Below are 26,009 nucleotides of genomic sequence, written 5' to 3'. Positions count from 1 at the left end.
TTCTAGTACATTCTTTTCTAGTATATGCCTTTTATGATTAAGTATTTAATCTGTCTATGCTTAATTTTGTTTTGGTATGAGGTAGGAATCTATTAATATATTTGTTGAAATGGATAGGCAATTGTCTCAACAATATTAAAATATTCATGTGTAATCAGCATATTTTTTATCTGCCAACATTCATTCACTAAGATATCATCCCCTCCCCAACTTCAATACCTAGTGGGTTTGGCAATCTCAACACTGTTTCTGCAGCTACAATGATGAGTATATGATTTAATGTAAAGATATTAGGAGAGAGGGTTTTTTTTTTCCCCTTTATATTAAGAACTAGAAGTGATCATTTTCCTGCCAAGTGAAGAGAGAATGACTATGAAAGTCAACAGAGAAATGAACAAAGAGGTGGAGAGACAGCGTCTTGATGACATTGAGTGCATTAAACAATAAGAAAACTGGACAAATATATGGAAAAATGGCTTTCAGATACTGAACAACAGGCAGCATGGGACTATGCTTCCTTAGAGAAGGGAACAAACAAGGTGAGCCCTACAACTGCACCAGTTTACTGCCTAAAGGCAGCAGTACCAGCAAGGCGAACAAAACAAAGCTTCAGAGTCTTCTTGAGCTGAGAAAATAGAGACTGGAGTTTGGTGAGGCAGAGGCAGAATTTATGGAGTAGAATACCAGAGAGGAAGGAGCTACAGAGGAAGAAATCTCCAGATAACTGTGAAGGAGTTTCCCTGGAGTTTTGATTGAGTACTGATCAAAGTAGGAAATTACAGAAGGCAAGGAAAAGATCCATTGAAAAGGATTAGGTAGAAAAATTTTAGCAGCTCACATAGGGCTGGAGGAAATTCCTATTCCCATTAGCCACAATTGAAAGACTTAGAACACATGTGACAGCAGGTAGAATCCTTAGAAGGTATGACCTTGCTAGAGAGGTGAAATCACCCGTACGCTAATGACTTCTCTGGACAACTTCTTCCCAATAAAGCTTAAAAGCAAGCCTCAAAAGGAGCAAACTTATTCCAAGCAACTTAACTGTGTACCAGACCAAAATCAAACACTATTTAAAAGAAGAAAACAAAATCTAACAACCAATAATGCAAAATATACAATTTCTGATATCCAATAAAAAAAAACTACCAGACATACAAAAAAAAAAAGAAAATTTTACCCATCATGCAGAAAAAAAAATCAGTCAATATAATAGCACTAACAGAAAAGATGTTAAAACAGTGATTACAAATGTATTCTATATGTTCAAGAAGGAAGAGGAAACATGAGCATGATGACCGAATGGGAGGTATAAATGAAATAGAATTTTTAGAGATGAAAAATACAATGTCTGAAATGAATGATAACCTATAAAGGGATTAACAGCATATTAGATAATACAGAAGATCAGTGAACTTGAAGACCTAGGGTTAGAAATTATACAAAATGAAGCATTTTCTTAGTCTGGGTTCTCTAGAAGAGCAAAACCAGTGAAGAGTATATAACTATATACAGAGAGAAATTTACTCCAATGAAATGGCTCACAAAATTGGGGTGGGGAGGCGCGGCAAGTCCCAAATCCATGGGTCAGGCAACAGGCTGAAGACCTCTATTGGCTCAAGTGGTTGCAGGGGCTGATGAACCCAAAATCTGCAGGTCAGGCAGCAGACTGGAGGCCTTTGCTGCCTCATGGGGTTGTCAGGATTGGCAAATCAAAAATTTGCAGGTCAGGCAGCAGGCCAGATTTCTGCAGGCTTACATCCCAAGAACTAGAGGTCAGGTGAGAAGAAGGGCACTAGGTCGAGAGACAGCAAGCTTTGCCAGAGCATCCATTTATATACTGGGGCCAGGCCCCACCTCCAAGGAAACTCCTGTTTCATCTGATTGGCTGCTTATAACACATCACAAAAAGGAAAATGATTACATAATATTTACCAAACCACTGAGAATCATAGCCTAGCCAAGATGACACTTGACATTAACCATCACAAGCACAGATAGAAAAAAGATTCTAAGAAATTAAACATAGCATTAGAGACTTATGTAAAAATACCAAGTGGTATAACATATATACAATTGGAGTCTCAGATGGAAGGACAACTGAAAAAAATATTTAAAGAAATAATGGTCAATGTTTTTCCAAATTTGATGAAAATTGCAAAACCACAGATACAAGAAGCTCAATCATCCCTAAGGAGAATAAACCTAAGGAAACTCATGCTAAGGCATATCATAATTGCATTGCTGAGAACCAGTGGTAAAGAGAAAACCTTAAGAGCAGCCAGGAAAAAATGACACATTACTTACATAGGAACAAATATAAGAATAATAGCAGATATCTTTAGAGACTATGCAAACCAGGAGGCTGTGGAATAACAGCTTTAAAGTACTAAAATAAAAATTTAACTATTAACCTAGAACTTTTTACTCAGTGACATCTTTCAAAATAGATTGCAAAATAAATTTGTTTTCAATAAACAAAAGCTGACAGAATTAATTTCAAGCATAGCTGCACCACAAGTGATGTTAAAGTTCTTAAGGCAGAAGGAAAATTATACCTTGGAAATTTGGATTTGTATGAAGGAATGAGGAGCACCAGTAAATATAAAAGGTTTTTTTTTTTTTTCTCTTCTTCTCATTTTAGTATCTTTAAAGGAAAAGTAACTGTTTAAACCAAAATTAATAGCAACATATTATAGGATTTTTAGCATATGTAAAAGTATAATGAATGACAATAATAGTGCAAAATATGAGATGGGGAGAATGAAAGTATACTGATAAAAGGTTTTTACTCTATATGTGAAGTGGCATAATATTACTTCGGACTGTGATAAGTTAGTACTATAGATTGTAAATCTTAGAGCAATCACTAAACTGTCAAAATAAAAAGGTAGAATTAATAAGGCAGTACCAAAAAACCAAACTCACTGCTGTTAAGTCAATTCCAACTCATAGCAACCCTATAGTGTTTCCAAGGCTGTGAATCTCTACAGGAACAGACTGCCACATCTTTCTCCCATGGAACCTCTGCTGGTTTCAAACCACTGACCTTTTGGTTAGCAGTTGATTGCTTAAAGACTGCACCATGAGGGCTCCTTAATAAACCAATTGTGGAGATAAAATGGGACACTTATTAAAACTAAATTTATCCAAAATAATGCAGGAAAAGAGGAGAGAAGAACAAAGAACCAACAGGATACATAAAACAAGTAGAATATGGGAGACATATTAATTTCCTGTGACCTGATGTAACAAATTTCCACAAACTCGTTGACTTAAAACAACAGAACTTTTTTCTTTCATTTTTCTGGCAGCCAGAAACCTGAATTTTTTATCTTTGGGTCAAAATCAAGGTATTGGCAGAACTACTTTCCCTCCAGTGTCTCTATGGGAGAATTTCTTGCCTCGTCAGACTCAGCTGGCTGCTGGCATTCCTTGGCTTGTGGCTGCATCATTTCAGTCTTCAAGGCCAACATCTTTAACTCTGTTTTTGTTCCATCTTCATATCGCCTTCTCTGTGTGTGTCAAATATCCCTCTGCCTCCCTCTTATTAGAATACATGTAATTGCATTTAGGGCTCACCCAGGTAATTCAGGATAATCTCATCTCAAGATCCTTAACTTAATTACATCTGTGAAAAAAAAATTATCTTTTTATTTTTTGCCATATAAGATAACATTCACAGGTTCCACAGATTAGGATATGGATGCCTTTGGAGACCATATTTGGCCTACTAGAGGAAATTTAAACATTATCTATCTACCTACCTACCTACCTATCTATAATGAAATATAGATGGTCTAAACATCCCACTGAAAAGCACAGATTATCACAGATAATAAAGCAAAAGGCTACTACTATATGCTGTCTACAAGAAACCCACTTTAAATATAAAGACATACAAAAGCCAAAAGTAAAAAGATGGATAAAGATATACTATGAAAACACTAATAAAAAAGAAACATGGAGTGAACATATTATTCTTCAAAAAAGGGCATATTATCAGGGATGGGGAAGAACATTTCATAATAATAAAGGGATTAATTTAGCAAAAGGACACAATACTAAATATGTATGAACCTAATAATAGAGCTTCAAAATAAATGAGGCAAAAACTGACAGATCTGAAAGGAGGAATAGACAAACTCATAATTATAGTTGGCTATTTCAACACTTGTCTCAGTAATTGTAGAGATAAAGTCAACAAAGATATAAAAGACTTGAAAAAGTTCAGCTAACTGATTTGTATAGAGCATTTCACCCTCAAAGTGTAAAATATACATTCTTTTTAAATGTTCATGAAAAAGTTAACAAGATAGAGTATATTATTGGGCACAAAACAAATCTCGATAAATTTAAAAAGAGTGAAATCATACCGTGTGTTTTTTCATCATAACAGAATTAAACTAGAAATTAATGATGGAAAATCTCCAAATATTTGGAAATTATTCAGTATACTTCTAAATGTTCCAGAACAAAAATGTGAAAACAAAAGGAAATTTAGAAAATATTTGAAATTGAATGAATATGAGAAGACATCATATCAAAGTATGTGGGATGCAGCTAATGCAGCACTTACAGGCAAATTTATAACATTGATTACATTAGAAAAGAAGAAAAGTTTCAAATCAATGATTCAAACTTCCACCTTAAGCAACTAGAAAAAGAAGAGCTAATTAAATGAAAAGTGGATGGAAGAAAGATCAGGGTGGAAATCAATGAACTATGAAACAGAAAAACAATAGAAAAGCAATGAAATAAAAATCCGGTTCTATTAAAAAGATCAATAAAACTGACAAAGCTCTAGTTAGACTGATGAGAAAAATACAGAAGACAAAAATTAACAATATCAAGAAAGAGGGGCATCACTACAGATCCTACAGAGATCAAGAGAATATTGTGAACAACTTTTTACCAATACATTCAACTATTTAGATAAAATGAATAAGTTCCATTAAAGGCACAACTATCAAAGCTAACTCAAAGAAACAGATGGCCTGAATAGCACTGTGTCTATTTAAAAACATTGTATTATTATTTAAAAACCTTACTGTAAAGAAAACTGCAGGCCCAGACGACTTCACAAGGGAATTTTACTAAAAATTTAAAAAGTAAATAATACCAGTTCTACACAAGTTCTTCCAAAAAACACAAGAGGAGGAAACATTTTCCTGCCTCATTTTTTGAGGTCAACATTACCCTAATAGCAAAATCGAGGGGGTGGGGAGAGAGACATTACAAAAAAGAAAAGCCCAGACCAATATTTCTCATGAATATAGTTACAAAAGCTCTTAACAAAATTTTATAAAACACAATTCATGAACATCTAAAAGGATACTACATCATGACCAAGTGGTGTTCATTGCAAGAATGCAAGATTTGTTTAATGTTTAAAAATCAATCACTGGAATTCACTATATTAGCAGACCAACAATAAACACCATATGATTATTTCAATAGATGCAGAAAAGGCAATTTACAAAATTCAATGTCCATTCTTGATATTAAAAAAAAAAAAAGCTCAAGAAACTAATAATAGAAGAGAACTTCATCAATATGATAAAGGGAATCTACAAAATTTAAGCGCTTGGCTGCTAACCAAAAGGTTGCTGGCTCAAATGTACCAACTGTTCCTCGGGCGAAAGATGTGGCAGCCTGCTTCCATAAAGATTACAGCCTTGGAAACCTAGAAGCAGTTCTACAAGGCCTCTATAAGTCAGAATCAACTCAACAGTAGTGGGTTTAGTTCAGTTTTTTGGTGAGGGGAAAGGGGAGTAATGTCATATTTAATAGTAAAAGATTGAATGCTTTGACTCTAACATTAGGGAAAAGACAAGAATAACTGCTCTCAGCACCGGCAATTATAACCTTGAAATAAAGCAAGAAAAGGAAATAAGAAGCGTGCATATTGGAAAGGAAGATATAAAAATGTCTTTATTTGCACATGACATCATCTGTGTAGAAAATCCTAAGAAATATATAACAAGTTACTGGAACTAATTGGTGAATTTAGCAAGGATTCATGTATTTCTATACACTGGCAATGAGCAATTGGAAATTGAAATTAGAAAAGCAATAGCTTCAAAAATATGAAACACAGGGCTAAAAACAAAATATGTGCAAGTTCTGTGTACTAAAAACTATAAATATTACTTTGAGAAGCTAATGAAGATTAAAGAAAACCTAAATAAACGGAGAGATATGCCGTTTATGAATTAAAAACCTCGATGTTAAGATGTCAATTCTCTTCAAAGTGACCCACAGATGTAATGCAATCCCAGTCAAAATCCCATCGGGGTTTCTGTAGAAATTAATAAGCTGATTGTACAATTTATCTGTAAAAGCAAAGGACCTAGAACAGTTATCAATTTTCAGAAAGAAGAAAAAAGTTGGAGAACTTACACTACCTAATTTCAAGACTTATTTTGAACTACAGTAATCAAGACAGTGTCACACTGCCGTAAAGATATACATATGGAACAGAATAAAGAGTTCAGAAATAGACTCACACAGATTTGGTCAATTGATTTTGACAAAGTTGCCAAGGTAACTTAATGGGTAAAAGATGGTATTTTCAACAAATTGTAGTGTAACATCAAAAAAAAAAAAAAAAAATCTAAAAACCTTTTCCTTACATATGCATGAAAAATTAACTCAAAACTGACCATAAACTTAAATGTTAAAGCTAAAATTGTAAAACTTTTAGCAGAAAACACATGAGAAAAAATTTTAATTTGACTAGTCAAAAATCCTTTAGATTTTGCACCTCTTTGACCTGTTTTTCATGACTCCCTATAGAAAGCAGGGACCATAAAAGGAAAATAATTGATAAATGGGAATTCATCAAATTTTAAAAAGTTTGCTCTTGAAAAAGCCCCATTAAGAGAATGAAAGTCAACCTCAGAACCTACTATACAGCTGCTGTAGTTAAAACAGCCTGGTACTGGTACAATGACAGATACATTGACCAATGGAACAGAATTGAGAACCCAGATGTACATCCATCCACCTACAATCACCTGATCTTTGACAAAGGCCCAAAGTCCACTAAATGGGGAAAAGACAGTCTTTTTAACAAATGGTGCTGGCAAAACTGGATGTCCATCTGCAAAAGAATGAAACAGTACCTATATCTCACACCATACACAAAAACTAATTCAAAATGGATCAAAGACCTAAATATAAAACCAACAACTATGAAGATCATAGAAGAAAAAAATGGGATCAATGCTGGAGGCCCTAATACACAGCACAAACAGGATACAAACCATAACAATATACAAACACCAGAAGATAAGCTAGATAACTGGAATCTTCTAAAAAGTAAACACTTAATGTTCATCAAAAGACTTCACCAAAAGAGTAAAAAGAGAAACTACAGACTGGGAAAAAAGTTTTGGGTATGACAAATCCACAAAGGTCTAATCTCTAAAATCTACAGGAAAATCCAACATCTCTACAACAAAAAGACAAATAACCCAATTAAAAAATGGACAAAGGATATGCACAGACACTTCACCAAAGAAGACATTCAGGTGGCTAACAGACGCATGAGGAAATGGTCACAATCATTAGCCGTTAGAAAAATGCAAATCAAAACTACAATGAGATACCATCTCACCCCAACATTACTAGCACGAATCAAAAAAACAGAAAATAAATGCTGGAGAGGCTATGGGGGGTTGTACCATTTTGGAAAACAATAAGGCACTTTCTTAAAAAGCTAGAAATAGAAATACCACGTGTCCAGCAAACCCACTCCTAGGAATGTATCCTAGAGAAATAAGAGCCATCACAAGAATAGGCATATGCACACCCATGTCCATTGCAGCATTATTCACAATAACAAAATGATGGAAACAACCTAAGTGCCCATCAACAGATGAATGGATAAACAAACTATGGTATATACACACAATGGAATACTACACAATGGTAAAGAACAGTGATGAATCTGTGAAACATCTCACAACATGGATGAATCTGAAGGGCATTTCGCTGAGTGAAATAAATCAATCACATAAGGACAAATATTGTGAGACCACTATCATAAAAACTCATGAAAAAGTTTACATACAAAAAGAAACAATCTTTGACGGTTACAAGGGAGGGGATTGGTGGTAGGGGAACACTAAATGGACAACAGATAAGTGATAACTTTGGTGAAGGGTAAGACAATACACAATATAGGGGAAGCCCGCACAGCTTGACTAAGTCAAGGTCATAGAAGCTTCACAGACACGTTCAAACTCCCTGAGGGACCAAATTACTGAGCTGAAGGCTGGGGACCATGGTCTTGGAGAACATCTAGCTCAATTGGCATAACATAGTTTATAAAGAAAATGTTTTACAACCCACCTTGCTGAGTAGCATCTGGGGTTTTAAAAGCTTGTGAGCAGCCATTTAAGATACTCCACTGGTCCCACCTTCTCTGGAGAAAGGGAGAATGAAGAAAACCAAAGACACAAGGGAAAGATTAGTCCAAAGGACAAATGGACCTGGACCACAAGTACCACAGCCTCCACCAGACTGAATCCAGTACAACTAGATGGTGCCCAGCTACCACCAACTGCTCTGATAGGGATCACAACAGAGGGTCCCAGGCAGAGCTGGTGAAAAATGTAGAACAAAATTCTAACTCACAAAAAAGAAATCAGACTTACTGGTCTGGCAGACACTGGGGAAACCCTAAGAGTATGGCCCCAACCACTCTTTTAACTCAGTACTGAAGTCATTCCTGAGATTCAACCTTTAGCCAAAGACTAGACAGGCCCATAAAACAAAACAAGACTAAATGGGCACACCAGCCCAGGGGCAAAAAGGCAGGAAGGGACAGGAAACCTGGTAATGGGGAACCCAAAGTCAAGAAAGGGAGAGTGCTGGCATGTCCTGGGGTTGGCAACCAATGTCACAAAACTATATGTATATTAATTGTTTGAGAAATTAATTTGCTCTGTAAACCTTCATCTAAAGCACAATAAAAAATGGTAATAATAAGAAAACAAAATGAAAGTCAAGCCACAAACTGGAAATTAATATTTGCAAAACATATATGCAATGAAGGATATTATGATAAGTAGGAAAAATAATATATCACATCCCATCACAACATAACATAATATGATATATAACTCTATAATAAATACACCAAAAAAAAAAAAGAAAAAAGAAAAAAACACCCTACAGAAAATAAGCAAAGGATTTGAATAGATACTTCAGCAAAGAATATTTACAAATGGCAAATAAGCACATGTAAAGATGCTCAAAATCATCAGTCATCAGGGAAATGCAAATTGAAACCACAATAAGGTACCACAGCACACCCACTAGAATGGCTGAAACAACTGACAATATGACAATACTGAATGCTGGTGAGACTGCTGAGTAACCGCAACTCTCAGGTGATTGTGGTGGGAAGGCAAATTGGCACAGCCATGTGGGAAGATAGTTTGGCAAATTTTTACAAATTTAAACATACACTTATCATATGACTTACCAGTCCCACTCCTGGGTATTTACTCAAGAGAAAGGAGAACTTGTGTCCCCACAAAGGCCTACATGTTAATGTTCGTAGCAGCTTTATTCATAATGGTCCCAAACTGGAAACAACCCAGATATATCTATCCACTGGTGTAAGGATAATAAAATATGGCATATCCGTACAATGGAGCAGTAAAAAGAAATAAGCTACTGACACATGGATGAATCTAAATGAAAGGAGCCAGACACAAAAGACGGTATGTTTCCATTTATATGATATTCTGGAAAATGCAAAACTCTTGTGACAGAAAGCAGACCAGTGGCTTCAAGGGGCTGGGGTGGAGAAAGGTTATTCTGCAAAGGGGCATGAGGGAATTTTTCTGGGTGATGAGAATGTTTTCTGTTATGATTGTGGTGGTTGCTACATGACTGTATACATTTGTCAAAACTCACCAAGTTATACACTTAAAACTGATAAGTTTTATTGTATGAAAATTATTCTTCAATAAAACTGATTAAATAAATAGTACATCATAAAGCAAATGTCATATTATGACTGTAAACTACTGTTGAATGAGGCAGACTCCCATTCATCAAAGGCCAATGAAATTGCTTATATATTTTTTTATAGTCTGCTTCCTCGAAGGCAGAGTTTCCCAAATTTCAGTCAGTTGTATAACTCTTATTTTTTTTTTTTTTTGCTGTATTAGAGTATTATCAGCACTATTATTTATTTAATATTTTCCTTTATATTGATGAACTGTTTTTACTTATATAATTTAACACTTAACTTTAGAAGTATACATTCAATGAAAACTATTATCATTGTCATAAGCAGAAGGTAATTCTAAAAATAAATGTAAACTTATTAAATAATAATATCCATCCATGTAGCACCTCAAATCATCTGGACTACTATTTTCAAGTCATACTCAATGCTCATGTTTTTTATACTCCTTGTTGTCTTCTTTCTTAGATAATATTTTCATTTTTGCGGGGTAGGCCCTGGAATAACTTTTTTATACACTCTGCATTGTTAGTATATTTTTTGAGTCTTTAGATTTCTGAAAAGGTTTTGTACGTTCCCTCAGTGGTTGATAGTCTGAATTCTAGCCAACCTTAAAGGCATTGCTCTGTTGTTTTGTATTGTTCAGTGGCAGTGATGAAAAGCATGATATCATTTTGATATTCTTTTGTAGGTAACCCATTTTTTTCCATCTGAAAGCCTTTAGGATTTTGTTTTCAGCTTTGGGACACTGGGCCCTTTGGATCTGAACACTTGTTACTTTCCTTGACTCATGTTGATTTGCTTTTATTTAAGAATAGAGTCACGTTATCTACTTATTAATATTAATGAAATTTTAGAGTAATCCAGAAGTATCTCTTACGTGAACATCATTCATTGGATTGTTATTTTAATCAACTTTTTGGCATAATATGAACCCTCTCCAGACTAAAGGAGAAAATGCATAGAAAAGCAGTTTCAAGTACTGTATTCTCTATAAACAGGTGGTATCAGGTTTTCTCTAGATGAGTAGGCAGTGTGAATGCATATTAAGATGCTTCTAAAGCCACCCAGGCTCCCTTACTGCAGTCCTGATTGTATGGTGGAAGGAGCACCAGATGGGAATTTAGGACACCTAGGATTTTTTTTTTTTAGATTTAGGTATCTAATCTTCTGTGTGACTTGGAACCAGAAATTTTAGCTTCGGATTCTTATGTAAAATAAAGAAAAGGACTAGATTATTACTAAAGTGTCATCTAGCTCTAAAAAATTGATGATTCTGTATAGAGTCTCTATGAGTTGGAATCGACTCAATGGCAATGAGTTTGTTTTTTTTGTTTTGTTTTGGTGATTCTATAATTGTTCCTCTACACCTTGATTTAGTAACACCGTTTCAACACTTTTAAGTACACATTACCAATGACAGATTGAGAGTCATTGAAAATGCTATCTTAATATCAAAACCTGTTGCTGTCGAATCAATTCTGACTCATAGTGACTCCACAGGGCAGAGTAGAACTGCCCCACAGTGTTTCCAAGAAGCGGCTGGTGGATTCGAACTGCCGACCTTTTGGTTAGCAGCCTAGCTCTTAACCACTACACCACCAGGGCTCCTACCAATATAACTGCCACTTATCTAAAATATTTCACAACCTTTTAAAAACAGGTTACATTTGTTTGACAACTCTTTTTCTTTTCTACCTTTTTTTCTGCTTGAGGTCAGTGTGTATTATTTTTTGACTTTTCAAATACCCATAAACCTGTTGCTGTTGAGTTGATTCTGACTCATAGCAACCCCATAGGATATCAAGGAGCTAAGATTATGCACAGCGGGTATTTGTAGTTCAATGGTAGAATTCTTGTCTTCCATGAAGGAGAAAGGGGTTCAACTCCTGGTCAGTGCACCTCAAGCACAGCTACCACCTGTCTGTCACTGAAGGCTTGCATGTTGCTATGATGCTAAGCAGGCTTCAGTGGAGCTTCTAGACTAAGACAAACTAGGAAGAAAGGCCTGACAATCTACTTCCAAAAATCAGTCAAAGCAAACCCTATGGATCACAATGATTCAATCCTGTTGTGCATGTGTTTGCCATGAGTCAGAGCTGACTTGAAGGCAGCTAACAAAGTTTATGTAAATACAGATTTCTTTGCTAATTGGCAAAGTGAAGTAGTAGTTATTATGAGAAAGATATTTATTTAGGTTTTAAATTTTTTATATTTTTAATAACTGTTGAAAGAATAAAATCATCTTGCAAAATATTCTTGCATTATAAGTAGACTAAAATTAAAACTTCTTTTTTTATTAGGTGTTTTTTTCACCCGAACAACTCACATCACCATCTCTCAGACCAAGACATATAGAAAGCAATACACAATATCAGGTGAGTCCTGAGTTATTCTATCACAAAATCAATCATATTTAACTACGTTGTTTCTCCAATAACCCACTGCTGTCAAGTCAATTCCAACTCATAGTAACCCTACAAGACAGAGTAGAACTTCTTCATGAGGTTTCTAAGGCTGTAATCTTTACAGAAGCAGATTGCCCCATCTTTCTCCTGAGGAGCAGCTGGTGGGTTCAAATCCCAACTTTTCGGTTAGCAGCTGAGCACTTAGCCACTGCACCACCAGGGTTCCTTGTGTTTTCTCTGATACTTTAAATAATTAAATAGTTCTGAAACCTGGCTCGGAGATCCTGGGTGGTTTTACGTGCTCAGCTGCTAACTGAAAAGTTGTGGGTTCTAGTCCACTCAGAGATGCCTTGGAAAAAGGCCTGCTGATCTACTTTCCAAAAAAGTCAGCCATTGAAAACCCAATGGGCCACAGTTCTACTCTGACACACATGGGGTCACCATGAGTTGGAGTTGACTTGACAGCAACTGGTTTCTAAAACCTGGCAACCCATTAGAAACACTTGGCTATCTTTTAAAAATACATATTCCCAGGTCCCACCCTTGACCTACTGAATCATAAATCTGGAGATGGAACCTGGGAATCTGTATTTCTCAAAAAACCTAGGGGATTCTTACGATATCACCTTGGTATCAACTACCATTCAAAAAACCAGCTATACCCATTAAAATGAACTTTGAACTACTAAACTGAAATCAACTAAAACAAGCATTAAGCTGATTATTTCACATTTTGTTTTTTTTAATTGGATACTGTAGAAGTTGTATAAGCAAAAGGTTTGAATAGAGACTTCATTTTGCAGGCAGTTGCAATAATAGAATAGCTGATCTCAGACCTATAAAACTACCTATGGATATTATACTAAAATTTCACTGTAATGCAAAGTTTTTTTGTACTGGTCTCTCTTAACCATTTCTTTCATAATGATTCATCAAAATGCAAGATTTTACTGTGACATGTTAAGTGCTAGGTGGAGCTTATCATTGTTGAAACTTCCAGACTGAAAGGCAGTTGATATATGCCCCAAGTCAGTCTTTAGAGAATGTTTATGATACTTTTAGTGGGACATCTACTACTTTTTCTACGCTGCTACTAAAATGGTAAATATATGGATAGAACTTAGATCCTGAAGTTAGTTACCATTTCAACAAATACAGCTAATGCTGGAAATTGAGCAGTTAAAACAAACATACAAACACACGACTATTTATGGATGGCTTTAAAAAATATTCTAGGTAGTGAAAAGCACATAGATAAAAAAAAATAGTGTTAAAATTAAAAGCTAGAGAAAATTTTGCATTGGAATTTTCATTTTTATTCCGATTTCAGATAATTTAAAAGAATTAAAATAGGTTTTCTCCTCCTTGTAGATGGTAGGAGGATGAATAGATACATTGACAGGTTGCTCAAAGAAAATTAACTTGAAAATTCATTATAAATTCAGAATAAATGCTACAGAAATTCTTACCTTTTTTTTAATATTACAATTCCAGACATTCAACATCAAGGACGGTTTTGATCCTTTTTTAAGGAATATAAACAACAAAATGTCAGTCAGAAAAAGGAAAGACCAAGACATGCCCAAATGTAGAAACATTTTAAGTGCAGAGGTTATAGAGCATGAAGACCAAGATCCTCCTTACCCAGCACATTCAGAAAAAACTGCAGAACCTACTAATAAAATCTGGGCTTGTTATCCTGATATCACAATAAAGCCTTTAGACACTAAATTAAAAGGAAGACCACCAAATGTAACTTTACCAAATTTTGAAGGAGAATCATCAATGACTGCAAATGTAGATACATGTCACCTCTCAAAGTCATTAAATCTTAGCTCCCATGTGGAAAATTTAAAACAATCAATGCTGCTTAAGTCAATTTTAAGTAAAAACCTACAGGACCGTTTAGATGAATTATTTTCTAAACCAGAAGTTCCTATGGACATTGAAGCAAGAAAGAAAAGCCACAGATCTCAATTTCTGAGTGTTCATGATAAACCAACAAGTAGTTTAGAAGACAAAGTATCAGAAAAAAGCCAAGACTTAAAAAGCTGGCTTCCAGAAAAAGATATTTTAAATTCAAAGTCTCTTTTAAGTCAAATAATTAAAGACATGCCTACAGATTCACTTTCAGAAGGTGGATCAGGAAAATCTACAGAGGTAGAAAGGGAACACAGCTCTGCAAAAGACTTAAAGGCTGGCGTACCAGACTATGTTATAAAGCAAATATTCACCTCAGCGATCTTCTCAGAGACGGAGAAAGGAGTGAAAGTGCCAGGTGGGACGAAGCTGAATGTGCACGATCAACTACCCACAGCTTGGGAGAGAAGTTTGCCTTCGCATAATGGGGCTCAGTATGAAAAAAAAGACAATGACCAAGAATTGTCAGAGTCCAAATCTGCTATAAATCGGATAATGCAAGCATTTCCTGTAGATGCTCTTTTAGAATCTGGGTTAATCAAAGTGACAGAATTAGATAAAGAACACCAAGAGAGTTCTTTGGGGGACTCAGAAAAAGGCTCTCCTGACGAAAAGCCTAACTATTCCACAAAGGAGTATTCAAAAATCAAAACAGAACCTCTTTCAGAGCAGAATATACCCTCCATTCCCAAAGAAGCCACTTGTGCTCTCAATACAATTGAATCTGTAGAGGAAGGTCAAAATATACCCCCACAAGATTCAAAACATCATTCGATATCAGATATAAAAACAGATTTGCCAAGGAATGGTCAGAGGCTTTATAAAGAAGAAAATGATCTTAATAATACTTTGGAAAATTTAAGCAACTTGTTAATGGATAAGCTTAGTGAGTCAGATACAATAATATTAAAATCCTTTTTAAAATGCATCCTCAATGTTTTTTTCAAATATGGTCAGTCTGAAAGAAGACAACCAGAAAGAGAATTACAAAGATTAATTCAACATTCTTTTACAAATGACACAGAAGACCCTGAAGAAATCAGAGAGAATTTTGACAAAGTCGACAAATTAGACAGAAAACCTATTTTGAACCCAAAGCTGCATGTATTTCTAGAAGAACTCTCAGAATCAGAAATAAAAAATTTTAAAGCTGAATTAAGTAAACATATCCAGCATTACCTTGTAGAAAGACTTGCAGAATCAGGACATATCACCGAGGACGACTTACCAAAAATCCATCAAAATCTTTATTTGCTTAATGAGAAATCAGAACCAAGAGGGCAAGACATTTTTCGAGAAAAATATTCAGAAACTGTGAAAGAAATCATGTCTTTTATACATAATTTTCATCATCATTTCATAGATAAACATTTAGAAATAAAGCTATGCTCCTTTTTAAGTGAAATTCTTCAAAACTATTTCCTAGAAAATCTTTCAGAAAGCAAGTTATTTAAAGAGACAGAACCTGTGAGTATACTCTCAAGCACATCTTCTCTCAGAGCTAAAAGTGCCTCAATATCTTTACAGGACTCAGGACAAGATATTTCAAGAGGGAGTTTTGGTAGAAGGCTTGAAATAAACACGAAATTTCCTTTAAACAAATCTCTTCAAAATTATCTTACAGCTTTATCAGAAAATGAACTATTAAATCTAAAAGCTGATTTAAGCAAACACCTCCGGAGCTTTTTTTTTGAAAAACTTTCAAAATCCGGACTAACCACAAAAAGGCAATTAGAGAAGATCGACCAGCATATAAATTTGATTAATTCCAGTTCTACGCCATTAAAATGTATAAAGACAGATTGGCCTTTTAGAGATGAAAGTAAGCTTATAGAGGAGCACTCGGAGAAGCAAACTAAATACTCAAACATTGCTCAAAAGAACACTTTACAAAAGGTTCCTGAGGGTAGACTTGTGGAAACAGAACTGATCAGAAAGGAAGAAAAAGAATATTTTCCTTTGCACAATCTTGAAGAAAATCTGTCAATAATTAGGGAACAGAAAAGATACTACTCTAAAGAAGGAGCTAAAACACTAAGTTTAATAAAAGTTCATTCTTCTTCCAACAAAAATGTACCAGAGATTCCATTAAATAAGTCACCAGAAAGACTTACAAATATAACGTTTAAGAATCAAAGGAAAGAACATGACTTCATACAGTTTCCTCGAGCAGAAAATTCTATTTGTAAAGCAGAGACTCAAGACCTATATAGCTGGGGTGGTAAATCAAAAATAATTCAATCAAACACTTGCTTTGAAAGGACACTGAACATGATGTCCCTTGAAAAAAAGGAGCATGTTAACATCTATAAATTGACCTCAGAGGAAAAACCTGAAGCAGGACTGTCACCATATCCAAGAGTTCCTAATTGCAAAATGCCAGATGAAGATGAGTACTCAAACAGACTCACTTTTCCTTCACGGCAGAGTCACACTCTAACACAGTTCAACTCAGAGGCGGGGGAGACATCAAAATTAGAAGACCGGTATTGTCAGAGATTGAAAGGAAATAATAACAATAAAAAACAACATTCAGTAACATTTGCAGAATACAAGAATGAAATGCAAACCCATTATAAAAAAACAGCTGAAATTTGCAGTGAAAAATGTGCCAACGTCCTTGAATCACAATCTTTTCAATATAATGTTTTAGAAGTCGACAAGTTCTCAAAACTATCCCTATTCCCAGAAGTATTAAAGAGAGACAGTCTGAAGCCCAAGATCAGAAAAGAAAGAGATCATGCTGGCAAACAAAAGAAGTCATTTAGCAAGATAGTTAAGATACTACCAACCACACTGCCCCCAGCAAAAATCCATCTAAAGAAATCTATTCCAAGGACATTGCTTCATTGGACTGCAAGAACAACAACACATGTAATAATGTTTTTCTAAGTCTTGTACTTCTGTATTTGGCAAAGTTCTATAAATAATTTACTTTAGGGTATATATGTCTGCATGCAAGTGTGTGTATAGCCTTAATTGCCCCAAGACATACACACCTCAAAATTTAAAAAAAAAACAAAAACTTCTTAAATTCAAATATCACCTCAGCTGATTCAAAATGCAATCACAAAGCAGAGGGACTATTAACAGACCTGGTGACTTTGTGTGAATTAGATCAAGGAAACATTGTCTCAGGCATGCATTAGAAAAGGCACCCTTCCTTCTGGGCAGGCCCTCCAGCCTGACACAGCCTGGGGCCAGGGCACGCGGCCCTGCCTAGGAAAACCTGGCTGAATTTCAGCCCTAACTCATCCCTCAGCCAGAGGTTGTGTAGGCACAACTTGTACAACCATTGGCAGAGGTCACAGAACTGGAATTTTCTTTTCATGTAGATAGAGGTATAAATATATAGTTTTTTTTCCCCAGATAGTTGGATTATCTTTGTCTCAGTAAATAAATATGAAGCTCCTACTATGTGCCAGTTATTTTTTAAGACTTAAGGATATGCAAAATTTACAATCTACTGGATTATGAATTGCAAAGTTTTGATTTAACTTCTAGTATTTTCATTACCACCACTCTGCTATATCACATGCTGTGAGAAATGCAGGAATTCAAATCTATTTTTAATATCAACATAAATAAAACAAATAGAAACACAAATTTGCTACTAGACTTTAAACAAACCATTCTAGGAATGCAAGAGACTTAATTTTCTGGATCACTATTCTTTGTTAGTATGGACATGACCCGCAATTGGGAAAACTTCTGAGTTCTAAAATTGATGTTAATTTGATAATTTGATGTGCATAATTCTGCCTTTAAATGAAAAAATAGATTAATTTCAGAATAGTAGCTTTGAATTTGTTTTCTACAGTAAAGTAAATTATTAGCTTTAAAGTGTCAGGGTAAATATTATCAGTATAGCTTATCCTCTAACTTGGATTTTTCTTTCCTAAAAATAATTTGGTATTGAAGTGTATATGTATGTGTGTGGGCGGTGTATGTGTGTGGGCGGTGTATGTGTGTGGGCGGTGTGTGTGTGTGTGTGTTTACAAACAAGGAAAAGAAAAGATAATGGGCTCATAGTTTTTGGAGGACAAAGACTTTCTAAAGTTCATTTTAGACAAATGGGATCTATAATGTCACACTTTAAAAGAAAACAAGAAATTACATTTGTGTTAACCAGTATGAGATTATGTAGGATCTCAGAACCACTACTTTGTTGCTAGGTACTGAGAAAAAATGCTTTTAAGCTTAGAGTAGTCAAAGGAGAGCTATCTTTATTTCCTTCTCTTGGTAAACTACTTAAACTTTTCTGTCTAGTAAAGTTGACAACAGGAATTGAGTGGTCTAAGAGGGCATTTGTCAGATGATCAGAAAAGCTTACTCATCTGATTTTCTCAAATCCAATCATCTCTGAAAGGAATCAAAACAGAAGACAGAGAGATTGAGTTGTAGGAGCACCTAGAAGACAATAACCATTGCTGTGGGCCTCCGTGCCCTTCCACTGGCACCCCAGAAAGCAATTATATCAGCTCTGAAGCTAAAATTACATATTATTCAATAATATATAAGACATTCTCTTAAGAACATGGCTTACCTAATTATGCCATGTACTTAAGAGAGAAGAGAATGTTTCCTTGCCCTCTCCAAAACAGGCAAAAATGTAAAGTAGATGGAATTTGTCTTTAGATTCTTCCTACCTCCTTTTTATAACTCTTCTCTTTTGAGCTAACCTAATTCTTCTCAGTGCTGCCAACCTCCTCCCAGTCCCCAGTTATATTATTTTACTCCCACCCCCTCTCTGAATTAAAGTAGCTTATTCCTTTTGTGTGACAGTCTCTGCAAGGTGTTGAGGCAACTGCTCAAACTGCTGAGTAAACTAAGCAAAACCCATTGCCAATTAGTTGATTCTGACTCATAGCAACCCTATAAGACAGAGTAGAACTGCCCCATAGGCTTTCCAAGGAGCAGCTGGTAGATTCAAACTGCCTACCTTTTGAGTCAACTCGTCTACACTAATTTGAGAATGATTCCATACCCTTAATATTTCATCAAATTAGGTATACTAATCTAGGTTAACCACTTCTCTGTTATTAGACATTTTTAAGTAGCATTTCAAAGTACAACTTAATACAACTTTTTTCCCATAGTTTGAGTTATTTCTTTAGACTAGATTTCCAGAAGTGGGATTACAGGATTAAAAGAGATTTGTATATACACACACACACGTCTATATATTTATAAGTATAATATATATTTACATAGGTAAAGAATATGTTAAGTTAACTTAAAGAATGAAAGCTTAGGTGACATAAAAAGTAAAATACAAGAGTTTGTAATTCATATTTGGGGTTGGGGAAGAATATTTTTGTGCAGAAGAACTACAGAGTAGGCTGGCCAGCTTTGTCTAAGAGTCTGACCTCTGAGGACAGCTCCCCTAAGTTTTTCTGGTTTCTAGCTTCATGTCTTCCATCTGTTTTGAAACAGCAGATCCTTTGAAACAAGTTTTTTTTTTTTTTTTTTTAAGCACAGTTTCAAAGGGTAGTAGCTAATGGGGCTGCCTACAATACATTTGATGCCGTCATTCTTTAACTATTAATATTACAAACTTTAAAGAAAACTTTAGTCCTTGTAAATTTAAAATGCACTTTTAAGAAACCCAACTTACTGATGTGATCTTTTATTTTAATATTTAGGATTGTTCGGATAAATTTGAGGATTTACCGGTGGCCTCATTTAAGCCTCTTGAAAAAACAAAATCAAGGACAAGGCTTTTAGGGAAGAGACCAGCTGATAGCCCAAATCAATCAAAACACTCTGCCAGACCGCATACTGCTCCAGGGGTTAACAAACGACAGGAAGGCTGCAATGGAAAACTTGAAAGTCCTCGACTGGTTTCAGCAGGCTTAGTTCATATAAGTGATACAATCTCGAATCATGAAAAGCGTAAAGCGCGGCAAAAAAATCAATTAAAAGAGAATGTTGAAAAATGTTCGCTTATTTGTGATATTATCCAAATGTTAAACACTTCAGAGTGACATATGAGGCCAACAGTCATTAAGAATATCATTTCTCCCCTTAACAAAATGGTTTGAAGATCTGCCCTTCTGTGTGATAGAAGTCAGCAACCAAATTCCATCTTGTTAGAACCACTTTGTTTTGATTAAAATGAAAAATAAGCACTTTTGATGTAAATGTGTTTTTGTTTATAAGACCTTAGGGAACAAACACAGAAATACATATTCAGTTCATGTAAGATTTGCTTCCCAGCTCTTTCCTGTTTTCATTACGTAATAGTGTCTCAGACTTTCTAAACACTTGTTATGCTCTAAATGATGCTTGTGTGCTGTTTTCAGGTTTTTTATTTGTATTCATAGCTCTAGATCTCTTAACAATCTGCAATTCTTAGGGCCAATAAACCTTCCATTAATTTTAACATCATTTGACAGTGCAACTTTTTACACTATCATTAGAGATAACAAAGAACAGATGCCTAATTCCCAAGGCATTTTCTACCCTGGAGTGATTTTCTAACTCACTCCAAAAATTGCGAAGGGGTGTTTTTAATAAGACCAAACTCAAGAAACTGCATAAAATTGTAGAAATTGCACAAAATACAATTATTTAACTAAATCAACATAGGATTTAAATCAGAGACTTCTGAGAATTTGTTCTGTTTTTATCAAGTATCATATCTGGGTCTTGTTGAACTTTGCTCCATTCTTGAGAAGCTAACACTTCAATTTATAGAACTTTTGTCAATTTCAATTTTTCTAAAAATCAGAAATATGATGGGGTTTAAATAGAATTGGCTGATGGAAAACATAATTCCTGATTATTCATTCTATGGTATAATTATAGTAATTTTTTTATGGGGACCAAGAATTTCCAGTAATTTTCAAAGTGACCCTAACCAGGAAAACACAAATAACTTTAGATCTTTCCAATTGAAGGAATACAGTGTATTGGTTTCACTGGTGATGGAGCCAAGACTAAGAAGCCAAAAGGGAAGGTGAGGCAACCCAGAGATAAGCAAGACCAGGAAGTGCTACCCCACTCAGGTGGAAGGGACAGTAGGGAGAAATGGTGTTACCAGAGTTCTGAAGCCATAGGACAGAGAAGACACAGCTACTAGCAGGGATGCCACTACAAACGGGAATGTGAGAAGGGGCGAGAAATGCCGTGTTTCTTCCCTCCTCCTCCCGCCCTCTGATCTTATGCTATTCCCTCCTATTAGGCACACCCACCTGAAAACCAGGAAGAAGGGTGTGTGAAAAATGTAGTTTCCAGTGAAGCAAAGCAAGGGAAGAGTGTGGAAGTGGATTTGAGAGCAAATAGGCAATTCACCAACAGTACCTATGAGGAAAACCAATGATCTAGTTTCTTTCCATCTATTTCTTAGATGGAAAAATCTCAAATCCTTTTGCCTCATTAAATGTTTTTGTGTGCGTGTGAAAATATGCACCACATTTGCCAATTCAACAATTTCTACATGTATAATTCAATGACATCGATTACATTCTTCATGTTATGCAACCATTGTCACCATCCTTTTCCAAATTATTATACTACCATTAACACAAACTCAATTCCCTAGGCAAAATCTTCTCGGCACCACCCCCTCCTCCCTGCCCATTCCTGGTCAACCACTAATAATTTTTGGTTCCTACATATTTGCTTACATCGTATATGTGAGACTTACCGTATTTGTCCTTTTATGACCGACTTAATTTGCTCAGCATGTTTTTAAGGTTCATCCATGTTGTGGCATGCATAAGGACTTCATTTATCCTTGTGGCTGAGTAACATTCCATTGTATATTTATACCATGTTTTGTTTATCCATTCATTTGTTGATGGACATTTCAGTTGTTTCCAGGTTTTGGTTATTGTAAAAAGTGCTGTAATGAACATTGGTGTACAGGTTTCTGTTTGTGCTCCTGCTTTCACTTCTTCTGGGTACATATCTAGCTTTGGGAACCGTCAAACCGTTTTCCACAGAGGCTGTACCATTTTACATTCCCAAGAACAATGGATTAGGGCTCCTCATTAAACTTTTAATGGCAATATTGTGACACACAATGAGTTAAAAGTATCCCGTCATGGAAATCGCTCACATTTGCTTTGCAAAAGTCTTTTTTTTTTTTTCTTATATATTTTATTCAAGGAACATTTCCTTAAGTATTTATTAAAGATCTACAATATGCCAGATACTTTGCTAAACACTGAGAATATAGTAGTGAATAAGACAATATTCTCAAGCAGTCCACAGTCTACTGGGGACGTAGACACAGAATTCTAATAGAGTTGTGAAAGTACAGGTGTTTTGACGGGAAAAGCACTATTGAAGCTCATAGGAAGGCACTTTAGCTAAGGCTACTGTGTTATTTTGGGTCCTTCCAGAAGCAGACACCAAGCAGGATTAGACATATGGTAGGCAGAATAAAGGCTCCCTCCAAATGAGTATGTTCTAATTCCCAAATCCTGTGAATATGTTACCTGCAAAGGAACTTTGCAGCTGTGATTAAGGATCTTGAAATGGGGAAAGCTTTTGAAACTAAAAAGTGAGTTTAGCAAAGTCGCAGAACACAAACCCAATATAGAAAACTCACTTGTATTTCTGTATGTTAGCAACAAACAATTGGAGATTTATAAAAATAATACCATTTACAATATCATAAAATATGAAATACTTAAAAATAAATTTAACAAGACTTGTACAGTGAAAAGTGTAAAACATTGCTGAGATAAATTGAAGAAGACCTAAATAAACAGTATTTGCCCTTTTGTGAAGGAGCCCTGGTGGTGTAGTGGTTAAAGAGCTCAGCTGCTAACCAAAAGGTCGGCAGTTCAAATCCATCAGCTGCTCCTCTGAAGAAAGATGTGGCAGTCTGCTCCCATAAAGATGTACAGCCTTGGAAACCCTATGGGGCAGTTCTACTCCATCCTACAGAGTTGCTATGAGGTGGAATCAACTTGACAGCAGTGGGTTTAGTTTGGGTTTTGGTCCTGCTGTGACTAATTTATTTCAGAAGACAGTATTTTTACAATGTCAATTTCCCCTAAATTGGTCTATAGATTCTATGTAATCCCAATAAAAAACACCCAGTAGGCTTCCTCATAGAAATTGACAAATGATGCTAAAGTTTATATGAAAATGAAAACAATCTAGAATAGCCAAAATAATTTTGAAAACAATGAACACAGTTGGAGGATTTTCACCATTTGATTTTAAGATTTACTACAAAGTTATGGTAACTAATAAAATGTGGCATTTGTATATGGGTATACTGGTAGGGGCACTGGTGGTGCAGTGGTTGAAATGCTCAATTGCTAACCCAAAGTTCGGCGGTTAGAATCCACCAGCCACTCTGGGGGGTAAAGATATGGCAGTCTGCTTCCGTAAAGATTTACAGCCTTGGAAACCCCGTGGGGTGGCTATGAGGCGGAATCAAGTCGATGGCAGTGGATTTTTTTTTTTTTTATATACAGGTATATGGTATTGGTACACCGTTAAATAGATCATCTGAACAAAATGGAGTCTAGAATTAGAGCCACATTTTTTTAATCAGTAGCCCTGGTGGCACAGTGGTTAAGAGATTGGCGATAATCCAAAGGTTGGCAGTTTGAATTCACTAGCCCCTCCTTGGAAACCCTATGGGGGCAGTTCTATTCTGTTCTATAGGGTCGCTATGAGTCGGAATTGACTTGATGGCAAATGGGTTTTACAGGTTATATATAGTCAATTGATTTTTTAAAAAGGCACCAAGGCAATCCAATGGGGAAAGGATAATCCTTTCAACTAATGGTGCTGGAAAAACTGGCTATCCATATGCTAAAAGGGAAAAAAAAATCTTGACCCTTACCTCAAAATTAATTTGAAATGGATCACAGACCTGAATATAAGAGCTAAAACTATAAAACTTTTAGTGCAAAACAGAAGAAAATCTTAGTGGCCTTGGGTTAGGCAAAGGTTTCTTAAATAAGACACAAAAAAAGCATGAACTAAAATAGAAAAAAAGTGGGTCCACTGGATTTCACCAAAATTAAAACCTTTCAGATCTTTAAAAGACACTGGTAAGAATATGAAAAGGTGAGTGACTGAGAAAATCCTTGCAAAACACATATTTGTTTCAAAAGAAAACCAAAAACCTTGTATTCCAGAATACCTGTTGCCATTGAGTCGATTCCGACTCAAAGGATAGTAGAACTTTCACACGGGGTTTCTAAGGCCGTCAGTCTCTACAGAAGCAGACCCACATATCTTTCTCCCATGGAGTACCTGGCAGGTTTGAACCACCACTCTTTCCGTTAGCAGCCCAGAGCTTAACCACTGTACCACCAGGGCTCCTTTGTATTCTGGAATCTATAACATTAAAAAAAAAAATTTACAACCCTGTAAGAAAACACACCACCCAACAGAAAAACAGGCAAAATGTTGAACAGACCCTTCAACAAAAAAGATACACAAATGATAAATATGCTCATGAAAAGTTAGGAGAATGAAAATTAAAACCACGAGATATCACTACAAACCCACTAGAGTGGCTATAATAGAAAAGAATGACAGTATCATATATTAGCAAGAACGTGGTACAACTAGAAATCTCATACATTGCTGGTGGAAACATAAAATAGCACAGACACTTTGGAAGATAGTTTGGCAGCTTCTTTATATCTAAACATACATTTATGAGTCACTATTTTTTTTTTCTATGACTCAGCAATTCCACTCCCAGAGAAATTAGAACACATGTCTATACAAAGTCTGTACCCAAATGTTCCTACAGCTTTATTCATAATAGCCCCAAACTAGAAACAACTCAAATGCACATTAACTGGTGAATGGATTAAATAAACTATGGTATAACTACCACAAGGGAATATTCAGCAATAAAGAGGAATGAACAAGTAATACATGTAGCAATGTGGATGGATTGAAGTGAAAGATACATAAAATCCATTGCCATACAGTTGATTCCGACTGATAATGACTCTATAGGACAGAGTAAAACTGCCCCATAGGGTTTCCAAGGCTGTAATCCTTACGAAAGCACACTGCTACATCTTTCTCCTGTAGTGTGGCTGGTGGGTTCGAACCGCCAAAATTTTTGCTAATATCTGAGTGCTTAATCACTGTGCCACCAGGGCTCCTTGAAGTGAAAGATAGTAGGCACGCACACACACACACACACACACACACACAAAATACCTCATACTGCATAATTCAATTTGGATCAGGTAAAATTATAGCGACACAAAGCAGATGAGTGGTTGTCAAGGGGCCATGGAATTGAGGAGAAGAGATTTATTCAGGGGGGCATAAGAGAACATCTTGTGGTGATGGAAATGTCCTGTATCATGATTATGGTGGTTACATGACATATATATTTGTCAAAACTCATCAAATTGTACACTTAAAATTGGTGAATTTTGTTGCATGCAAATTATACTTCAATAAAGCAAGGGGAAAATAATGTGGAAAATGGAAAAGGAGAAATAGGAGGAAAACCAGGAAGATAATTGTATCCTAGAAGACCAGAGAGGACTTAAAGGAGCAAGGAGTGATCAACAGTGTCAAATGTCCAGAGGAGTAAAATAAGGAGAAGGCTGAAAATTGATCTGATTAGCAACAAGTTGGTCATTAGTGATCTTGGCAAAAGCATGTTTCTGTGTAGTGGCAGGGGAGGACCAGGTTGCAGTGAATAGATTTAGGAAATGAGAAAGCAACATAGGTATGAACTATTT

General features: G+C 35.6%; 1 protein-coding gene across 1 annotated transcript in view; it reads left to right on the top strand.

Annotated features, from left to right (window-relative positions):
- C2CD6 (C2 calcium dependent domain containing 6) overlaps positions 1-20,300 on the top strand; it is a 139,953-nt gene extending 119,653 nt beyond the window's left edge. Inside the window, exons 14-16 of the mRNA XM_049888833.1 lie at positions 12,289-12,360; positions 13,879-17,187; positions 19,959-20,300. Of these exons, the coding sequence (XP_049744790.1) occupies positions 12,289-12,360; positions 13,879-17,187; positions 19,959-20,300 (3,723 nt within the window). The remainder of the gene's footprint in view (positions 1-12,288; positions 12,361-13,878; positions 17,188-19,958) is intronic.
- The last annotated feature ends 5,709 nt before the right edge of the window (positions 20,301-26,009 follow it).

This window comes from Elephas maximus, chromosome 6 (assembly GCF_024166365.1).
Source record: "Elephas maximus indicus isolate mEleMax1 chromosome 6, mEleMax1 primary haplotype, whole genome shotgun sequence".
NCBI lineage: Eukaryota > Metazoa > Chordata > Mammalia > Proboscidea > Elephantidae > Elephas > Elephas maximus.
This window is presented reverse-complemented; position numbering and strand designations above follow the sequence as displayed.